The sequence below is a fragment of the Micrasema longulum genome, unplaced genomic scaffold, assembly GCF_059751315.1.
Source record: "Micrasema longulum isolate JH-2025_06_02 unplaced genomic scaffold, ASM5975131v1 h1tg000410l, whole genome shotgun sequence".
In the NCBI taxonomy this organism is placed as follows: domain Eukaryota; kingdom Metazoa; phylum Arthropoda; class Insecta; order Trichoptera; family Brachycentridae; genus Micrasema; species Micrasema longulum.
Window position 1 is genome coordinate 55,395 of NW_028277610.1, and position 23,010 is coordinate 78,404.

At 34.5% G+C, this 23,010-nt stretch overlaps 1 protein-coding gene and 1 long non-coding RNA gene across 3 annotated transcripts; both read right to left on the reverse strand.

Moving 5' to 3' along the window:
- Positions 1 to 119: 119 nt before the first annotated feature.
- Brca2 (BRCA2, DNA repair associated) lies at positions 120 to 14,871 on the reverse strand. 2 transcript variants are annotated; one of them, XM_088226123.1, is made up of 8 exons: positions 14,606 to 14,871; positions 9,302 to 14,515; positions 7,961 to 8,156; positions 5,495 to 5,705; positions 4,910 to 5,112; positions 4,313 to 4,611; positions 3,464 to 4,199; positions 120 to 1,106 (listed from the first exon to the last, which is right to left on the reverse strand). In XM_088226123.1, the coding sequence occupies exons 2-8, from the start codon at positions 14,491 to 14,493 to the stop codon at positions 855 to 857; spliced, it is 7,089 nt and encodes a 2,362-aa protein (XP_088082249.1). In that variant the 5' UTR covers positions 14,494 to 14,515; positions 14,606 to 14,871; the 3' UTR covers positions 120 to 854. The 2 variants fall into 2 exon arrangements, with proteins under 2 accessions (XP_088082249.1, XP_088082250.1); XM_088226124.1 differs by having other exon boundaries at positions 9,302 to 11,698; positions 14,606 to 14,832.
- A 1,105-nt stretch (positions 14,872 to 15,976) lies between these two features.
- Positions 15,977 to 22,638, reverse strand: LOC148281777 (uncharacterized). The gene is made up of 2 exons (XR_015822280.1): positions 22,387 to 22,638; positions 15,977 to 17,126 (listed from the first exon to the last, which is right to left on the reverse strand). It is a non-coding gene; the product is annotated as an uncharacterized LOC148281777 (long non-coding RNA).
- Between the last annotated feature and the right edge of the window lie 372 nt (positions 22,639 to 23,010).

The window sequence follows — 23,010 nt, forward strand, 5'->3', positions numbered from 1 at the left end:
CAGTCTTTTGTCTACAAACATTTGGACGAACTCAAATATTGTAATTTAGTAAAATGTGTGACCACAAAGTTAATGGTTCAAATATTAATAATAAAGAGTTCAGTACTTCATTTTAAAACTTTTATTTTTTGAAAAATAGCTAAAGTTAAACATTTACTAAAAATTAGATAACATTGTTTATAAAAAGAGTTTATTTATATTTTAACAATCAACTTAAATATTGTGTACATTAGTGTCTGAAACAAAAATAGCTTGGTGTAACAGTTTGCATAGAATTTAGTTACATAATTATAATGATTTTATAATATTTTTTTTCATACATTTGTGAAAACTTTGTTGTACAATTGAATGTTAAAAATTTTACCGCGAGTAGGAAATCATTTTTGTATCCAATTTCTCGTAGCGCTCAATGAGGAAGTTCAGTGTTTTTTTTCAAATGTTTTATTCGTTAAAAGACTGTTAAACTAAGTCAAAAATTTTTTTTTTTAATTTTTACATATCGTATTATCGGCGCTACGATTTTTCAAAGTTTTGTATTTCTGAAATAACTCCGCGTGTGACGTCAGAGGTTCATTTCCGCTTATTCCCATTCAGTTCTTCCTATTGGTCCAGAAGCGACAAGCAGACGGGAAATCTTCCATAGCTCTCAGATCATAGGTTGATTCACATGAACCAGTGACATCATTTAAAGTAGTGCGTTTTTATCAAAATATTTTTTATTATTTTTTCTGTACATTTTCAAGAAACTTTGCCCTACAATTTAATGCTTTCATTTTTACCCCGCGTAAGAAAACATTTTTTGTATCCAATTTCCCGTAGGGCTGAAGTTCCTCATTGGAAAAACTAGAAATAAATTATTCTAAGCTTAATGGCGGACTGTATTCAAAGGTGTCTTTAAAGTGGTCTTCGTCAGTGCTTTTCCTCTTGCCGGTTGGTTTGCAGCCGCCGCCAGAGTTTCCGGAGTGGTTTGGATCTATCGACGGCGCAACAAAGGCCTTCCTCGACAGGTTTGACACATCAAGAGCGATTGTCGCGAGGGGAGGTGGTTCTCCGTACATTTCTAATTTGCTGATTCGTCTTTCTGTATCTGACGCATTCCTTTCGACCTGGAAAAAAACAATTTAAATTAACATATTATAACGGAGCCGAAGAACAATTTAAATATGGAAGTCTCGGCATCTATTTATTTTATTTTGTTTATTCAGAAAAACAACAGCAATACAAAAAAATATAAACATATTACAACAGAGATGAAGAACATTTAAGAGAAGGTAATATAGAATTCCAGGCATCTACAGGGCTTATGACCTGTCAATGGCTGGTTTAAGTGGCCACTTTACACACTGTGTAACATTCACCATTCCGCCTATATTTGAACGTCTATATTCCTTCAATTCTTTATCTGTTGATGTTTGTGAAGTTAAAGAGCTGAAACCTTTATTTATGCGGGTGAGATTCATCTAATTGAATTATTCCACCTACATACTAGGCAACGCCTGAAAATATTATTTTTTCAATTTCTATACTTCTTCATGGACCAGGTAATTTATCAACAATATTTTGAGTCAGTCCAAATTTTTGCAGACAAGGACTGGATTTAACTCCCTGGGGAGCTGTTTATATTAACATATTACAACAGAGATGAAGAACATTTAATCTCTTAAATGTTCTTAATTTCTGTTGTAATATGTTAATATAAACAGCTCCCCAGGGAGTTAAATCCAGTCCTTGTCTGCAAAAATTTGGACAGACTCAAAATATTAGTCAAAAAAATATACACAACATTATAAAAAAAAAAAACATAAAATAAAGCCAAATCAGTTTTCCACATAAATACAAATATAAAAATCCAGTTCAGTTAGATATTAATTCATATAAGTGCATGTGTGTGAGTTTTTTTTGTGTGAGGATACGTGCGTAAAAAAGTGGAGCGTGGTTTTGGTAGGTATGTGAATATGTGTGTGATTGTATATGGGTGTGAGGGTAGGTTTATGGATAGGTGAGTGTGTGTTTGATATGAGTGTTTCTATAAACAACTTAAATTTATAATGTGAAAATATTTTTTTTTATAAAGAAACATATTTTTTTTCATTAAGGGCCAACTCAGAAACCAGAACAGGACTATCAAGACGTCCATTAAGAATATCATGTAAAATCCCCATATCTAATACCAAACGACGATCCTCAAGACTGAGTACATTATGTTTATGACAAGAAGTTTTATAGTTAAGATCCGTGAATCTGGATCTCCAATTGAGATGTCTCAAAAATGTTTTCTGAATATTTTCAAGCCTTATCTTGTGTATGGAATACTGAGGAGACCACACAGAGGAGTCAAATAATATAAACTCCGCAAGCAACTTGCCAAGACATATGTATGGAGCATATTGATGTACGGTTGTGAGACATGGTGCCTTACCGAAAGAGATAAAAAAAGACTAGAGGCCTTTGAGACGTGCTGCTGAGAGAATTAGGAATTTCCTGGAGAAACCACATCACTAATGACGAGGTTCTCAGCAGAGTCAAAGAGGGGAGGCACCCAATCAAAACCATCTCAGAGAGGCAAGCCCGGTGCATGACATAATAGAGGGAATGGCTGAGGGGACAAATTACAGAGGGCGCCCCCGTTGAGAGTATTTGGAGCAAGTGTGCGAGGATTTAAACTGCGCCTCATATGTCGAGCTGAAGAGGACTGCAGAGAATAAAGAATAGAGAACAGAGACCAATGGAGGACGAGATATGGGATTTTGCTGAAAACCAATCCCCAGGATTGAGACTGCGAAGAAGAAGAATACTGTCATACATATTTCATATTTGAGCAGATGTTGCGCTACCGGGAACTTGCCGATGTAGAGATGTCTAATAGCCTGGGACAGTGGCTTGTTTCTCTGCTCAGTACTTTTTTTTACCATTACTTAAGAACAAGTACATTTTTTAAGATACCAATTATTACCATAACTAGGAGCATAGTACAAATTAATGCCTCCACAGGGGTTATACCCAGTGACCGACAAAGTCTTGAACCTACAAGTACAAATTTTAAAAACTATCGTACCTGTAAAAATAAAGATTGAGGCAAAAGACAATATAAAAATATTATTTGATTATGTTAACGTTTTGCCAATTAACGAACCGTGTCAGAATAAGATAGTGACAGATCATTCCCTCGATTGCAGTTTTAAATCTAAAGTAACCCACCAGATCGTGACCCGACAAGTATCGGCACAGCAGCTGACGGTGCCACGACAGAAGAACTATTATGAAGATAGAACAATGGGGAGTGTAGTACCAAAACTGTTTAATTTAATACCTGTTGAAAATCGTAAGAAAAAAAAATGTAATGACAAGCTTCGGCTTTGCGGGACAAAAATACAAATATGTTTGTTGTTTATTTGTAAAAATAAATAAAACTAAAAAAAAGCTGTTTATACAGGAAAAAAAAGTATATTAAAAAATATCTTACCACCATTGTCGATGTGTTGCAACTTGTTTCTTTGAAAGTCGATTCAAAATCCAGTCCCGAGAGACTATTTTCATTGATATTACTCTGGTCCTTCAAGATACTTCTCGAATCATACATACGACTACAACCACCGTCCAAGTCCGACTTTGACGTCAAATAATTATTTGACTTTGATAGCGCATTATCGTTCCTGTTAAACGCATTCAAATTGCGTAAAACATTGCGACAATTATCTAAAAACTCCACCAAGTTGACGGGTTTCAAACTGGTGTTGAAATCGCTCAAGAACTCTTGCATATGCACCTTTTTCGGACACTGCGTAAACGTTGAAAACTCCGTCGCGTATAAAAAGCGTATTCTCTTTCTTGATGTTTTGGCTCTGTGCTGCAAGTTGCTGCAGGCTAGAACCTTCCCGATCTCAATGTTTTTTTCGTATCCGAACTTATCGATGCCACCCCAAAAGTTGACGGCTAAAAAATTCATTTTTTCATCGGCAAAATATACAGTTTGAACATTAAGTTTGCTTTCGCTCATCGCAGATGGCTCTATCTGGAATACGAGGCCCACGGTGTCGACTTCGTTGAATGTCGGAGCGAAGATCGGATGGTTGGCGTCTCGGATAGACGTACATTTCGGTTTGTATTTTTCTAAGGCAGGGAATCTATCCAAAATCGAGTGGTTCGTGACTTCGCTGAATATCGTCTGCTTGTTTGCCGATAGATTCAATTCTCCCATTCTGAAAATAAGGTACCATTCGAGTGCAAAGGGTTATTCAGTTTTATTTGATTTGAAAAATGCAGGTTTTGCGCATATTAATTGACAAAAAAGAACAATACGATTTGTATTTACCTTACACCAGTTGGAACTGCTTTAAAGACATCCAAAACCACATCTTTAACATTCAACATTTGTTCCGTTGCTTCGTTTGGCTTCCACAAGGTCATCAAGACCGGCGTGACCTGATGGTGACCTCGCACGACCTCGAGGACGACAGCCCTGACCTTCAGGATAGATATGACCTTTCCCGAGGGATTTTCCTCGGTCTCCAACAACTCCTTCACGCGTGTTTCTATCTTAGTGCGGATTGATTCATTGCGTTCGAAAATCGCCGATTCAAGGGATTTTCGTTGGCTGGCAGATAAGTTATTCTAGAAATAAAAAAATAAATCACCATTCCATAATCATCTCCTTATTCACAAACAGTGGAGCTTACGACACTGTGTTAGTACCTTTTAAATAAGGAAGTTCATCCCTATGGGAAATGGGATAATGTATTCTTACGTGTGGTAAAAATTCATTATCATCATTCATTCCCTTTCCGCAACTTATAGTGCATGGGGCACTGCATTGGTACACCAATCCCAGCGTATCTCGATCATTTTTGTTATAATACATGAAGGTAAGATGATCAGTCTTACTTATTGAAAAAATCATATTTTAAAATACCAGAAATTCAACAGGATCATTGGACATCTCCATCCTGTAGAGAAGATCATCTTCTAGTTGCGAGTCGGCTGGCTCGCTTCGGGCATTGCTGGAGCTTCTGGCCACCTCCTCTTCCGCCCTACCCCACAGCATCTCTGCCCGGGCTTGCTGGGCGCTCTGTCGACACTGGGATACCAATTGCCACATGCGATCGGACCTGGTGACTGGAAAAAGAAAGGGAAGCACTGACATCATTCGGAAGACAAAGAAAGAAAAAAGAAAATAAGGTCTTTAGGTAATGCTTCAGAAACTTCATAAGATTGGCTTCAGTGACATTCTTCTGAGATTTTTCTCAAGCTATCTTATTAGATCGAAAGCAGTATGTGTCATATGGACTCTATCAATCTGCAGTTTTTTACACCTCCTCAGGAGTACCCCAGGGGTCTAATTTAGGACCAATGCTGTTCACAATATTTATAAATGACATTAGCAACGAAATAAAATTTTCCAAATTTTTATTATTTGCTGGCGTCTTGAAAATTTTAACTGTAACTAAAAAATAAATGAAATGAAATAAACAAATAAAATGAACAATATATGTATTACTTGTATCTCCATTGGGCAGTCTTTCTGCGTGCAGTGTTGGGTATATGCGGACGGGCTTGATCCTCAACACGGGGGCAGGCCCAGCGCGTGGACGCAGCGTGCTCGTGGCTACACGCAGAGGGGTGTGTGAGGCACACACACCGAGACGGGACGCAAAATGGGCGCGGCGTGTGTTGTTGCCATGTATGCGAAGACGCACGGCGGATATATCCTGAAATAGAGGCATTATATTAATACATATTTTAAGAAGGTATTATATTTTTGTATTTCTTCTATCTTGATGTAAGGTAGGTACCTTAAGATGGGTCAAGGGAAGGATGGGAAAGAAAGGTAATCGGCCAGGAATAATTTTGATAAATGCTGTTATTTACTGTTGTTTTCCGCACCAAAAAAATTTAACTAATTTGGTTATTTTTTTAAAGAAAGTATTAGAATAAAATTTTCTGTGTAAGTACTTTTTCCATTTTTCTAAATTATTTATCATATTTGTATCCGAAGACGGCAGAAAAAACTAAGGATAGGCAGAGAGGATAGAACACCACAACACTCTATATTTGAATACAGATCTTGCTTCCTCTACATTCATACATCTTCTCATGCACGCGCGCCAATTATTCCGACTTTTGACATGTCCATCTTTAAGTATTTGTTGGATTTGGTCATGCCATGTCTTTCTCGGTCTTCCTCTATTTCTGCATCCATCAACATTCGCATTGTAAATATTCTCAGCCGTTCTTTCGCTGTCCATTCGTTCTACAGGTCCAAACCAGCGCAGAGCTCCTTTCTTGATTTTGTCGATAATGCTTGTCTCAGCCTTACATAACAGGGGCGAATCGTCAAAGTAAGCGATTATGCACAGCTTACCATTATATTTGACTTTAAATTATAATAATTTATAGTAACCATGTTTATGGGAAAATATATAAAGTAATTGTTATTTATTATATAATCACCGTTTATATCTTTCTACACAAAAATATCTATGAAGTGCGCCCAGTCCATTCTCACTGAACGATAAAACTAGCCGATTACCTCAGCTTATTCTTCCATACAAAAAAGTACACTGTATTTTTTTGCCTTTAACCCAAGTCGGCTTTTTTAGTACTAAAACAAACTTGCAGATTACAAGTATTTTTAGAGGATTCTCTATTTGGAAACTAGTATTTCGAACATTATTTCCGAAGGACTATTTTTCTTTGATGGGATACCGTTGACATATTATGTATCACATAGGACAGGTGGCGTTCGCAGTGGCCGTTTTAGGCATTATTCATTTTAAAAGAAATCGGCCAGTGCTCAAGTCTTGACAGTACTGTCAATGACAGATCATAATGAAAATATCTGCTGAATGTCACTGTGGTATGTGTTAATAAACTTTTGTACAAGTTTAGTATTCTAATAAAATAGTGTTGATAAAAGCTACGTATATCGCGTGGTTAGTAATAATTGTTGTTTGAGTTGATTTTCACAGAACCACAGAAAAAGTAATAATTTATAATAACATTACTTACATGTTATGTAAGTACTTATATGTAGTACAAATTAATGAACATTTTTAATAGATTACCTATAAAATAAATCACAGCTCGCCACTGTTACATAATGTACGGATCTCACCATTTGTGCATCTATCGTACATTGTTTTACCACACATACGTCTGAGAGACACGCCAATGGTAAATATCTATGGTGTGTACAAAATCATTGCTCTAGTGCCACAAACCAGGGAGAAGATATAAGAATACATTTGCATGAAGAAAAGTGAGAACGCATTTCCTCTTAAGAAATGTGTACTAGTTTTGTGTATGAAACAGAACTGCCATTTTCTGTAACATATACTCAGAGGTATTGGAAACTCTCGACCCTTTCGAAGATTGGTTTGACAGAGGGGATCTTGGGCATCGAGGCATGAAGTGTTACACAGTTATTGCAATATTTATTTTTAAACCCATGCATACAGAGTGTCTATTTAGCCGATCGACAGTGACTTGAAGAACTCTGATTGAATAGTCAATTATAACTGCATCATCGGTATACTCTAGGTTGCAGAGTTTTTGGGAAGAGACGGACCTTAGTTAGACCCTGTACATTGTAATAAAACAATAAATATTTTTCATTTAATAGAATATTCTCTTAAAGTACACCGCCAACACATGTTTCAATAATTTGTCTCACTCTGTTCCATTGCAATATTGCGTATTGTATATTTTTCAACTTATTTTTAAATGTACCTACACTTAAGATAATATTCACCAGTCTGAAGATGCCCATTAGAGGGTGAAAGCGCTAATTGGTCAAAATAAATAAGTGGAAGTGTACCAAGTATTTTTTAAATTAATAACTTAAATGTAAATATAAGTTATTACATCATTACAATGGAATTCCATCAATAATTGTCAATAAATAATTTTAATGAAAAAAAAAGATGGATATTCCTCTAATAATAATACAAAAATGAATTCTTACCTCTAGCGGAGACTTTCCTTGCCCACAATTATGTAACTCAGCACCAGATATAATCAATTTTGTTCCTACTAGAATTTTTCCACTGACTATTGCTGAGCATATTAGATTATCCACTGTAGTTAAAATGCCATACCAGCCATCTGTTAATTCTAGTTCAAAGGCGCAACTGGGAAGAATATTTGCTGTCGGATCAGCCCTGAAAAAATTAAAAATAAAGAATAGAAGGGGTTCGAGATTGGAACCCTGAGGTACACCTGATGTTAAGTTTGGCGATTAAGATTCAAAACCATTATTACAAGTTGAGTTATGTTACAAATTCTAAAAAGTTCTCTGTTTATTCCGATGGATGGTAGTTTCCATACCACTTTGCCAGATGCTTTCTCGAAGCTCTTTGATAGATTTATTGGAAATAAAAACCAAGCACTTACAATGTGTAAATAAAGTAATGAGATTGATTTTTTTCACCTGTTACTTTTTTTTTTTTAATAAAAAAAGAAATTTTTGCATTCTTATGATTTACCCAAATATTTCATTTTAAGGGCCATTTTCAACGAGTTGTAATTAACTCACTATTAGAAAATGGAAACAAAATTGGAGTAGAGTGGGGTTCGAACCACGGACCATTGGTCCATGAGACCGAGACACTAGCCACAGGACCACAACTCGAGTTTTGTTACAAATAACATTACGGTTGAACACTGTACCCTTTAAAATTAATCACCTTAGGAAGCCATACATTGCTGAAGATGTATCTTCAACTTCTCATAGCAGTGCTGGAACTCGGATACTAGAATAACCTTCAGCTGGTAGGTTAAAGCATTTGGATGCTGTACAGGGCCACAAAACGTCATTTCTTGAGGTGTCTTTTTGATCTCGGGAAGAGGGAAAAGTCATAAAGACTCAAGTCGGGCAATTAAGGAGGCTGTGGAGCCCTAGGAATGTTCTTACTAGCCATAAAACGATTTACTGAAATTGCTGTGTGAATGGTGCATTGTTGTGATGCAACACCCAATTGTTATTGATGTTTGGTTTCACAAGCATGATCCTTCTGCGAAGTCTTTCAAGAACCTAGTGGACAAACTCGCAGTGAACGATTCCCTGGCTATCAAAAGAGCTAATCAGCATTCTCGAAATTTGTGGCACTCATTGTCAGAACGTGCAAGCAAAACCTGCTGCACTAAAACAAGGGCTATGGACAATGAACGTTACTTTAGCGAGGTCCAACTCACACAGATGGCGAATTGCATATTTACCTGCCTATAATACAATGCTATCAGTAAAATTACTCAATTTGCATACCTCATAAGCATAATTCTACTTATATTGTTTCGGAATGCTTACCCATTGGCCACTCGAATAATTCTCGAGACACACAGAATCATCTTCTTACCGGGAGCATCATCCATTTCTAAAATCTTTCTTAAAATAGGCCTCTCTGCTCCATACAGTTCTTTATCATACCGATACTTCAATTGTTTCAAAACAGTTGAAACGCAGAGAACATTTTTACAAACATCACCGAAATACCGCTCGTAAGATGCAAGCTTCCACATAATCCATTTTAAGTGATTCAAAATCCAATTCTCCGCAATCAACTTGGTATCTATGTCTTCATGGCTTGCGAATATGTCTTCTATTTTGTTGATCGTCAATTCTTTGTCATTAGAATCCGTTGCAATATCAAATCTTTCATTAGTAAATACAAATTTGTTGAAATTTTCCGGAGTAATGTTTAAAATTGCTTCAGAAACATTATGAGGAAGTTCGCTATCTAAATTCTTCAAATCGATTAAACTAAGCTTTTTTTCCTGCCTGTTTTTTTTCTCACTTAGTAAATTACCAAGATCAATAATAGCCATGTCTTTATTCGCGATTTGATTCATTTCTGGTGATAATTTTTGCTTTTTAACTATACGATCATCTACAACATCTACTTCGTTGATGATTTTCCTTTTGTAAGGCACTTTAAATGTCTTGTTACGCTTTTTCCAGCGACATTCAAGAATCGGACTGGAAGGAGCATCTTTCTCTTTATCTTTTAAATTCTCATCAGCTAGAATCGCCATTGCACTTTCGCTGATTTCCTGTGTCAAATTTTCAGAAGAAACATGGCTCGATTGAACTTTTATTTCATTTGTACATCTTCGGTTAGAAGTTGAGGGTATGCAACGATCATAATTTTTTACGTCCGTATTTTTAACAGAAACATTAAAATCGTTTACAACATCAACTGATGGCACCTTTTCATCATTCTTTTCACAAATAGCTTGTTCATCGCAGGATTCAAGCAATTTCTTCGCTTTTGACAATGCCTCATCAGAAACTGTAATAACTTTATTGTTGGCAGTTGCAAAACCACAAAAAGACCCTGTTACTCGTTGATTATTTTCTATTTTGTAATTGTCTAGAATAACATTTGATACATTCTCAGTGTTATAATTAGTTGTACCTCCATCACCAGGAATGATATAATTAGCTGCACCTTCATCACCAATGTTTCTACTACTGTTTTTATTTACATTATTCAATTCTTGATTTATCTCTACTTCAGCGTCATTATTGTCTATATCTTTGAATTTATTTGTAGCAAAATTCAGAGCTTTTTTAGAAACAGGGACATCTTCATTATTTGAAGTAATAAAGCCGATAAATGGACTAGTACGCTTTTGAAATATTTCTGCACTCTTATCAACTTCAGTTTCACAATGATCTTCATTCAAATCATTGAACATCGTTTTGACTTTTGAGAGTGCCTTTTCAGAAATTGGAATAGGCTTATTACTAGCTGTGTTAAATCCCGTAAATTTGTTGGTTTTATCATTTGATTTAGCATCAGAACTATCTTCAAAGTCTTCATTTTTCCATTGTTCATCAATGTCATTAAACATTGTTTTAACTTTAGACAGAGCCTTTTCAGAAATTGGAATAGGCTTATTACTAGCTGTGTTAAATCCCGTAAATTTGTTGGTTTTATCATTTGATTTAGCATCAGAACTATCTTCAAAGTCTTCATTTTTCCATTGTTCATCAATGTCATTAAACATTGTTTTAACTTTAGACAGAGCTTTTTCAGAAATTGGAATAGGCTTATTACTAGCTGTGTTAAATCCCGTAAATTTGTTGGTTTTATCATTTGATTTAGCATCAGAACTATCTTCAAAGTCTTCATTTTTCCATTGTTCATCTATGTCATTAAACATTGTTTTAACTTTTGACAGAGCCTTTGCAGAAATTGGAATAGGCTTATTACTAGCTGTGTTAAATCCCGTAAATTTGTTGGTTTTATCATTTGATTTAGCATCAGAACTATCTTCAAAGTCTTTATTTTTCCATTGTTCATCTATTTCATTAAACATTGTTTTAACTTTTGACAGAGCCTTTACAGAAATTGGAATAGGCTTATTACTAGCTGTGTTAAATCCCGTAAATTTGTTGGTTTTATCATTTGATTTAGCATCAGAACGATCTTCAAAGTCTTCATTTTTCCATTGTTCATCTATGTCATTAAACATTGTTTTAACTTTTGACAGAGCCTTTGCAGAAATTGGAATAGGCTTATTACTAGCTGTGTTAAATCCCGTAAATTTGTTGGTTTTATCATTTGATTTAGCATCAGAACTATCTTCAAAGTCTTCATTTTCCCATTGATCTATATCATTATCCATTGTTTTAAACTTTGACAGAGCCTTTTCAGAAATTGAAAGGGGTTTTATAACATTTTCTAATCTTAATTCAACACTAGGAGATAATTTTAAGTTTTTGCTTTTAATCTGTTGGTCCATTTCTTGATACAATGTTTTGACATTCGAAAGTGCCTTTTCAGAAATCGGGATTAGTTTATTGCTGGCTGTGTGAAACCCACTAAATTTAATATTTTCAAAAGATTCAACATTAGATAACTTATTTATTTCTTTTTTCGGCAAGTCACTCAATTCTTCGATTGTTGTATTCTTTGATAACGCTTTTTCAGATATTGATGTCTGGTTATTGTTAGCCTTACGAATTCCTGCAAGTGAAACGTTTTCGTCCTGTGGTTTATAATTTAAAGATGATTTTAAATCATCCCTTTCAAATTGATCATCGATATCTTCAAAAACTGTTTTAGCTTTTGAAAGTGCCGTTTCAGATATTTCAATAGGTTTATCGCTAGCAGTTTTAAATCCAGTGAATTCAATACTTTCTTTCACTGACTTTTTATTCAAAGATAATTCAAAATCATCATTCTCCCATTGTTCATCTATTTCATTAAACATTTTTTTGACTTTCAAAAGTTCTTTTTCAGAAATTCCAATAGGTTTATCACTAGCCGTTTTAAATCCTGTAAATACAAAGTTTTCTTCAACTGATTTAACATTTGAAGAAAATTTAGGACGATCATTTTGAAACTGTTCATCAATATCCTGAAACATACTTTTAACTTTTGAAAGTGCTTTATCAGAAACGTCAATAGGTTTATCACTTGCAGTATTAAAACCAGTAAATTTATCATCAGGGTTTTCATCTACAGATTCCAATTTCCGACATAAAATCGGAGAAGTTTCAAAGTTATCATTGTCAATTTCTTGAAAAAGATTCTTAGTTTTGGCAATAGCATCTTCTGACACAGAAACAACATTATTACTGGCTGTTTTGAATCCACAAAAATTATCCGCACCATTTGAATCAGCTTTGATATCTTGATGATGAAATATTTCTACGTCTGATACTTGAATTTTAAGGATATTGTCTTTGGTAAAATTTATTTTACTACTTTCTACGGTCAGTGTTTTGGAATTTGGACTTATATTTTTGCTGCTAATTTTTTCATCATTCAAAACATCTCCAGGACTAGTTTTATTACAAACAAAGCTTTGAATTTCGCCGACTTCTTTGAACGACGCTTCATTTTTTGGAGATCTTTTATTACAAAGATCATCTTGCGATGTGATTTGCATACAATCGTCAGGATTTTCAGTTATTTCTTCAACTAATTTTCCATTAACAGTAATACAACTTGAAATTAATTTGATGTTTGATATATCTAATTTGTTTTCATGCTTTACTTTATGCGATGATGCAAAATCTTTATCATATTTTTTTTTCAAATCTAATTTCAAATGAGTTACGGGCGGATCTTTAAGATGAAAATTCGCCCGATTCCTCAGTGATACAAGAACAGGGCTGGGAGATCTATTATCACAGTCATCAGCATCTGCATCATCACAAGTTAATTTATTATTGTTCTCAGGTGACATCTCACAATGCATTAATTCCATTGTGGTGTTGAAAAAGTCTTCTTGAACTTGTAAATTGGATGAAATGTGAATGTTATCAACGCCAGCATCACTTATTGTAAATGTTCTATTAATTTCTTCAAAATTTTCTGCACTGTCATTATTATCAGCTCGTTCATCATCTATTATTCTATTTTCACCATTATTTTTTAACAAGATTACATCGTTTTGTGATCCTGTTATTTCAGTTCTTAAATCAACACCGTCCTCATCAAAATGATCGTCTATACTCTTAAACAACTCCAAAGCATCTTTTTTTGCTTTCTCTGAGACATCTATGCATTTATTATTTGCTGTTTTAAAACCAGAAAACTTTTCAAAAACAACATTTGATTCTGCTAAATTAGATGTCAAATCAAAAGTGGTAATATTAGCATCATCTTTTGATGAAGCTAACTGAACATCCAATAACGGATTCAATTCATCAGATTTTATTTTATTATTCAAAAAATCATTATCTACATTCAAATTACTGGACAGTTTTTCAACTTTTGAATCTTTAACTCTATTTTTTGCTGTTAACAATGGAGATTTTGGTATTTTAAAAATAGAATCATTATTACAAGTGGATTTAGTAAGATTTTCAACATCTTTTATTTGATCAAATGTTTCTGTGTCGAAAACAAACTGTGTTGCAAAATCTTTAGAACAAGAAGCACCATCTTGATTAAACCCAAAATAATCTTCCACTGATTTATTTTTTTCTGCGCTCTGGCAATCTTCAATAGCTTCAAAACATTGTTTACCAAAAGGTGGATGAAAATTGTTTTTAATTTGAAATTGTTGTGTGATTTCTTTAGCATTCATCAAATTCATAATAGCATCAGCATTTTCGGCCAACGCTGTGATTTGTGTATTACAATCCCACTGTGAATCCAATTTATCATCAAAATTCAAACATTTACTGTCATTTTTTATTTTGGAACGAGTTTCATTTGTTTTAGAACAGTCCTTAAAATTTGAAAAACAAACGAATTCATTCGTTTTTTCTTTGTACATTTTTGACAGTTTACCGCCGTTAACTTTAGAATTTGCAGCCTCTATTTTTTTTACAGAATCCACAATATTATTCACGACATTTTTTAAGTTGACACTGTTAAAACTAAGATTAGTAGAAGCGCTTTCATATTTTTTATCATCTTCTTGTTTTCGCCTAGCTGTTAAGTATTTTTTGAGATTTATTTCCGAATCGGAAATGTTGACAGCGGCACAGTTTTGAGTGTATTTTTTATAAAAGTTGGTATTTTGACTTTGAGACATCTTGTGAAATACGTAAATGAGTCTAAAATAAAAATAATCAACCATTTAAACGGTAAAAAAATCACACATAAAAGGTTGTAATTGTCAATATTATAATAAATCTACAACTAACCTTGTTATCAACGCTTTCAAACAAGTTTTCTATTCGTTACATGGCATTGTTTTAAGGACATTTTAAATGTACGTATAAGCCATAGTTCATTGTAGATACAATTATATTACAATAACAAATCACAGACAAACACTCGGCACGAGAAATATATCTAATAAATATAAACGATTTCAAAATATTGCTATAAAGTTCTGACAGCTCCCGCTTTATTTTGATTCGTGACAGAAGATTTTGGGCTGCCATTAGATAAATTTCTCTCACACGTTGAAAGCGCGTTCTAATGAATACTTTGATCATTGATCAATCGTTTTGAAACTTTTAGGTTTGAATTTGGTATTTTTGTTAAAAATGAATTATGGCATTAGTTATTGTAAAAAATACGACATTCTCCTATATTAAATCCTACAAACTCATATTTTCTGAGTTTGCTTATTTACACCAGGGCTACATTCAACAAATATGCATATATGACCAAAAATAGGAAATTCTATTTTTATAAATGCAAAAAGTTTGTATTTTAATGTTAACAAACAAAATTCATTTTTGACGGATTACTTTATTCTTACTTTAGAATTTCGACTCATTTATTTCATTTTATTGGATTTTTGGGGATGCAAAAATAATGTTAACTCACATACTTTATATTTTAAAGACACATTTTTATCAGTGCACTCGGGTGAGAAAGAAGAGTTTCGCAATTGCGTTGCTAGGCGTAGTTTTACGTTTACAAAATACAATATTTTGAGTTTTTTTTTTGTTTATCATTCCTGAACAAATAATGTTTACCATTGAAGGTTACACAAGCAGGCATTTTGGTTTCGATTCTTTAGAATGCATCACATTAAATTACGTCACACCTGGCTAATCATTGATGAACGACTAAATACGCGTTTGGCACAACTGAGCATCTTTATTTCCAATTAAAATGTTGCAATTTTCCTATTGCGGGTACAATCTCTTTCTCTCCGGCCCAATAAGAACTAAACTTCAACAAACATACGTGTGATTTGAAATTACCAGCACGATCGACAAAAAAATATTTTAGCGCTCAATAAGTCATTACAATCCACTGTGTCGTGTTATCGTGTGAATTAATAATCGTGAAACCGACAATTGCCGATTTAACCACAGAATCAGAGGGAGCCTGCGGCGTGAGAAGTTCGAACAATAAGGTGCCAAGAATCCCAGTACAAGGTAGGGAATTGAATTAATTTGTATTAGGGCTTGGTGGCAAAGTAAACAAAAGATAACACAAAGCAACGCCAAAATCCCGTGAACCAGCAAAAACGCAATATTCAGACGTCCATCCACGCTATCAGGGGTAAACTTTTACTCTGTGGTTTTCTAGCTAATAAATGAAAATAAGTAATATAGATAGTAATAGTATTTATTGAAAATAAAAATCTTAAAATACACATAGAATTACAATTATTATTTTGACGATTTATGAACCAAATGAACTGTTTTGATAATAATTGATACAATAAACATTAAATGATAAGTTAAAACTAAAAATAATTAATTTAAATAAGTTAACTCAAGTTTAACAAAAACATGTCAAAGATGAAAAAAACATATCGTGATAAATGCATGCAATGGGAGTTAATTTAAAAAAAACGCAAACGTAATTTACGTTATCATTATAGGTATTTGAAAAACAAAAACTATGCATCATTTATTAATCATAAGACGCACCAAAGTTGAAATAATAGAGACTTTATTTGAAGGCCTTGATAATGTTTTTTTAAGTGACAAAAAAAGCATTTAAAAGGAGGATTAACTTTGTACGATTTGTGTGCTAAAATGTTTTTATTTAGATACTGTCGCTACTGGCTAGTAACAACAATCATTTAACCATAAAAAGTTTAAATGTCAACTGTCAACTTAACTGTCAATTTTTGAAAATTAATCTACGACGTTGCCTTAGTACCACCAACCACCACCAAAACGATTTAGACAGGTACAAATAAAAATGGCCGCTGGAGAAGGCCAAATAAACAAATTCGGCGCAAAATGTACTAGGATATAGATTTTTAATTACCAACAAAACTTTAATTTGGTGAGGAACACAAAATTATAATTTGTTAAAAAATGGTTGGCTTATTAGTTTTTACTGCAATTATTATTACTGTACACGCATTGAAATTTATTGGTTTTGTGAATGCTATCACAATCAATAAAACAGTTTTAACCGAGTAGAAGGTGGAAAATAAATGTACAACATTTGCGAGTTCGGTGGGATTTACGTCATGACGGAAGGTTATGGAAATTTGACGGGATTTATTTAATTTTGATGGATGATCAATGTGTGATGAAGGATAGAAGTTAAACTGTTGATTTGTTTATTTTTTGAAGTCGTCGAAGCCGCGGGAATGGCGGCGTTCCATTTCTATTTTCTCAGCAGCTCTCTTCATGAAGTCTTCGCTGAATTCGTGCTCCGCGGGGTTCCACTCTACTCCGTCTGTAGAAGGATTGATGCTGCTACCGCCAACACTGGACTTCCTTCTTTGCGCGTTCATCTCTGCAGAAAAATACCAAATTAACTACGCATAAACTTGCCGCTTTAATAATTATAGGTTAATTTGAAATCATGTATTGCGAGTCCCTAAATCTTATTTATGGATTTAACTAGACCAGTTTTTCAACCGTGTGTCGCGTAAGTCTTACGTAGGAGGGTTGAGGTCCTGGTCACAAACAAGGTGAAAAAAATGTATTTTAGGCGATACGCTACAATAAAAAACAATAATTTCAATAAGAATGCTATGCTTGTTAATTTTTCAACGATTTGTTGAATCATAGATTTATTTTTGAGACACCAACAACCGAGTTTTTTGCTAATTGGTTTTGTCTATTTCTATTTTTAGCTTTTATGATTCATTTGAATGAATTTAGTTATCGAATGCAGCAATGAATTCAAATGTAATTGTACTAAATCAATAAATGAATGAATGTGATTAAGAGAACCCCACCCCTCCCCAGGATGCCAATTTTTAAATGACCACGACTCCCCAGCTCCAATAATCAAAACGACCATCTCAACTATCTGGTATTAGGTTCGATTATATTTATCTCTACTAAGTTCACATAGGTAGAAATTGGCAAACGGCTCTAATAATTTCAAAGCCTTCCTTGCTAGCTCTTGTCATTTAAATTGTCTCTACATCCAGAAGCCTTTAATCTTATACAATTTCATTTTATTTTATGCATTCCGTCAGGAGCTAAGATATAATATTAATTTATAGGCCTTGCTGTTGACAGCCTGCTGCGATTTTTTTCACTTGATTTTATAATAATAATAGGTCTCAATAGAAATAAAATCAAATACGCCACCGCGCGCCGTTGAAATAATTGACATACGAGTTGAGTGATAAAATTAAGGTTCTGGCGATCACAAATAACATTCAAAATTTGTTAAAATACCTTATTTAAATTATGCGATAAGAAAGCTCAGTGCTACGGGAAATTGGATATGAAAAATGCTTTCTTACGCGCGGTAAAAATAGAGCATTAAATTGTACCTACGGCGAAGATTCTTGAAAATGTATGAAAAAATTTTTTTTTACTAAAAACAAACTACTTTGATTGACATCACTAATTATTCAGAATCAACCTATGTTAAGTGTTGAGATAGATTTCAGGTTGACGGGAATCCAACTCACGAATCAGCAGAATTCACCGAAGAGAGCTTGTGACGGGACACGCGGAGTAATTTAACAATGAAAAAACTTTAAAAAATCATAATGCTGATGGTACGATATATAAAAATACATTTTTCAAAATTGGCTTAGTTTGATAGACTACTTTAAAAAAATAATAATTAGAAACCGCTCAACTTCCTCATTGTGATTGTCAATATTAACGCGCCTAGGATCGATGACCCCTTTCGTCATTTCGCCGACGAGTTGGCTATCAAAAGACTAACTCAACTGCTCATTGGCATTTCAAAAGTGCATCTTATTCTAATTATACATTAGTCTATTCTTGCCCGGTGCAACGGAATTGCATTGTGTGATATTCCTTAGATTACAGGTAAGTACTCGGCGTAGTAGATACAAAGGCGTAACCTAACGATGTTGATAAAGAATTACGAGGCAGAACATTTAAATTAGATAATTTCTGCTCAGTTTTTCAGGCTGAACTACTCGCAATACGAGAAGCTTTCGAATGGTTATTAAAAAAACCACCAGAGAGATGGGTTATTGCAAAAATATTACCAGATTGCAGTTCGGGCGTTCAAGCTATAACTGATACTCGGTCGGTAAATCCATTAATTGTAGATATTCAGAGTAAAATTAAGCGTCTAAAAATAAAAGTGATGATCATTCAAATATGCTGGATAAGAGGACACGCTGGTATCGTAGGAAATGAGAGAGCGGATGAACGAGCAAGAGCCGCAACTTGTAAAAGAACGGCTCCTTTCTTCTCAGAATTTCCCTTTAGCTTTGCTAAACGCTGTATAAAACAAAATACGCAGCAGCGTTGGAAGGATCATTACCGCGCTTCTTCTACAGGTAAAATCACTACACCCAACGCTGGCTGATGCGGCAAACTTCCGTCATCATCACCAAAGTACTTTTGAAACGACTCGAATTTTTACCGGACACGGAGCTATGAGAAGTAATCTATATAGGTTTAAATTAAGGAATGATGACTATTATCCATGCAATGAAATTTCTTCACAGAGTATCGAACATCTGTTTTTTCAGTGCCCATTTTTCAATTAACAACAAAACGGGAAAAATGGGAAAATTGTTTTCAGGCGTTGCCTAGTAGGTGAATTGGTTCAGCCGGATGAATCTCACCCGCATAATAAAGGTTTCAGCCCCTTTATTAATTCATTCAAAATTACACTAGTTTAAATATTAACGATCTTATTAAGGCTTTTTAGGCTATGCCCGTGTCAAGCCATAATAAATAACAATAAAAATCCATAGTAAAATTAATTAGATTAAATTATAATGACATGTGATGCAATAGAATAACAATCTATAAAAAAAGGTATAAGTAATAAATAATAAAATTCCAAAGAATACAATGCAAAAGAGATAATCAGAAATAATTTTAAAAATACAAATCATACAAATTAAGAATCACACATAATCAAATATACAAAATAATGGTGCTATTAAAATCAACAAAATTATAGTAAAATATAATAGTATTAAAAAAAAACAAAATAAGCGTATTATTGAAATCAACAGAAAAAGAATATATATATATATATATATATATATATACTTCACAAAAGTCAACAGATGGAAGAGTTGAGGAAATGTGGATATTCAAACATGGGGAGAATGGTGAATGTTACACAGTGTGTAAAGTGGCCACTTAAACCAGCCAATGACAGATCATAAGCCCTGTAAATGCCTAGACTTCCATATTCCCTTCTGAAAAATGTTTTCCCTCTTTGTTGCAATAAGTTTTAATTATGAACATGCTTAAATTATCGCAGTCATAAGTCAACGCGTGTGTAATCTCTAAGTCAACGCTCGTGTCGGTTTGTTTTTTGTTTTCCTCGCAAATATATACAGTTCACTGCAGAAAAATCGGCGTTTACTTTAAAAAATAATACAATATATTGCATTTGCAAAATAGTAAGGAGTATCTAATACAAAAAGTGTACATTAAATTACAATTACTATGGCGACTGCTTTTTTTGACATTTGGCTTGCCAACCGTCGGCTAAATGCAATAATAAGCATGATAAATAATAAATAAATAAAAATAGTAGTTTTGGAATATTTTCCATATTTACACCGGTGAAATTCAAATATGTGATTGGGCAGCAGGATTATAAGTCACGAAACGTAAATATTTTGACATTTAATATTAGGTGTTCACGGAAGTTCTTTGGTGATCGCGAATACGATACCATGGTGAGAAATTGTTATCACGTCGCTTATTATTTGTGATTGAGCTGCAGGGCCGCGATTACAAACGCTATCTTCGTTGGTACATATCGAGACAGTATTAACTTACATCGATATTTATGTACGAAAATGAATTTGTGCTTAGGAAAAAGCGTTAGTACACTAACCGCAGTGTATCATAATAGTATTTTTTTGTAACAAGAAGGTCATCCTTATCAATCTTACGCTTTAGGTTCCAGTCCAGAAACTCCGAAGTCTTCCAGTATATAACACCTTTTTAAATCAATATTTTGAGTCAACAATATCGGGAATCAAATCAGCGACGTCTTGTACGGTACGCAAATGCGGTGACCATTTGACCACGTGCTGGACATTATTTTGGGTACGTCCAAATATTAGAAAACAAATTAGGAATTTTTGACAGTCATAAATTTTTTAGTAGAAATTTATTTACATTTGAAAATTGATGTCTCAGAAGAATCTTGGGTGAGCGGTGTTTTGACTCTGTAAGGAATGAGGAAATAAGAGAACGGACGCAGCCAATTCCGGTGATAACTGTCATCAAGCGGAGGCGATTCGATTTGCTGGGCCATATACTGCGGATGCCTCCTGAGAGCCATAACCACGCTTGCCTACTTTACATCAGGTTCTCGACGTCCTGGACGACCGCTGTTGACTATTCGTCGGCAGTCTATGTCAGAACTACGGGACGTGAACCTGGCTTAGGAGGACGCACGAAAGCTGGAGTCGACAGAGATGCCTTGAGGGTCTTTGTGGACACCATATGCTCCAAATATGGAATGATGATGATTTATTTATATTTAGGCTGGGTTAACATTTACCATTCTGCCACAGGTAGCTGACTTACATGTTCACGTATGCCGATTTCCGATTTTCTATATATGCTTGGTTTGAATATTACTTTCGCATGCCTGTCGGTTTACTATCGAGAATAAAATGACGAAAATAAATCTGGATCATTTTTGTAACATGGAAGGTAAGGCGATCAGGCCTAAGCTTAGCGGGAATCGAACTGGGGACCTAAAGCATGGAAGGCAAACGCGTCACCACTACGCTACGAAGTAGACTTATCTCCACTCAATTTCCTTTTAACGTTTTTTTTTTTTTTTACACACAGTACTGTTTTCTTTATCCGCCTGGACGAGGAGTAAATAATTATCAATAAAGATAATTTAATTTTACATACCTCAAATGCTGGATGAATGAAAGAACTAAGGATGTTTACACACAGGCAGACGACGAATGTTATACAGTGTGTAAAGTGGCATTTCAAAACAGTCAAAGACACGTTATAAACTTACCAGTATGTCTATGTTTGAACATTCACATTTCCTCAACACTTCTATTAACTGACTTTTGTGAAGTAAAAGAGCCAAAACCTTTATTGATGTGGGTGAGATTCGTCCGCCTCGCGGTCTAATGATCAGCACGTTTGCCTACCACACAAGATGCCTTGGGTCCGACATATTCTCGACATAGTTCATGTAAAATATATATTGAAAAACGTAGGCGGCTTTCGTTGTGTAATGGCTAAGACGCTTGACTCACGCGCGAAAGGCTCCAGGGTCGATTCCCGGCGGGAACACAAAAATTAATTTTACTAGGCCTGGGTGTTATTTTTTGGCCTTCTGGTTTATGTGGCGTAAAAAAAAGAAAAACGTGTTTTTATTTTGAAAGTTTTAAACTAATTTGATTGGCACCTGAAGCGTAAGACTGCTCATCTTACCTTCATTTATCACAAAAACGCGAAATACGCTGCGGATGTTGTATCAATGCAGTGCCCTATGCACCATTATGTAAGGAAAGGGGATGATTCATCTGGCTGAATTATTTCACTTACTAAAAATTTGGACTGACATTGTTAAAAAACGTATTTTTAAAACTTACTTTGCAGAAGTTCTTCCATTTCCCTGTCGGCGGCTGCTTTAGCTGTTCTCCTGTCGGCCATGTTAGAGTTTACGGGCGTACAAGGCGAGGATAGAGAGCCAACGGTTGCTGCGAGCCTAGCTGCGAAGACAGGCGCCCCAGCTCGGTCCCGAACCTATTCTGTGGACTAAAATAAATGCACGCCACACTTTTTATTTTTACCCCTACTCCTCGAACCTGCGCTCGAGTGTTGCCAGTAGTGAGCCACAATTAGCAATAGCTACACTAAATTAATTTACTTGTCAATAACTAACAAGCTGCTAAAAATAATTACACTTTTAAGTCCTGTTTTTAAATGTCGCCAACTGATTCAAACCGAACAACTCCATTAGTTTTTTGAAACAAAAGAAAATATATACTTTCAATGTAGTTAAAAGTTTTTAGAGTAAATAGAAAACTCAAACAACATTTCAAATTTGTCCAAATTTTTGTAGAAAAGGACTGGATTTTACTCCCCGGGGAGCTGTTAATATCAATATATTACAACAGAGATGAAGAACATTTTGGAGAATGTAATATAGAAGTCAGGACTGTATTGCCTTCGCTTGATGGTAGCTGTCTCCAGAGTTTCCCATCTTATTAGCC

What these genes read in the sequence shown, in the direction of transcription:
- Brca2 (XM_088226123.1), bottom strand. Translation starts at nt 14,493, where the DNA reads ATGTCTCAAAGTCAAAATACCAACTTTTATAAAAAATACACTCAAAAC. An exon ending in ATTATTCGAGTGGCCAATGG is followed by an intron (nt 8,157 to 9,301) that starts GTAAGCATTCCG and finishes TAATTTTTTCAG; the next exon opens with GGCTGATCCGACAGCAAATA. An exon ending in AAGGAAAGTCTCCGCTAGAG is followed by an intron (nt 5,706 to 7,960) that starts GTAAGAATTCAT and finishes CCTCTATTTCAG; the next exon opens with GATATATCCGCCGTGCGTCT.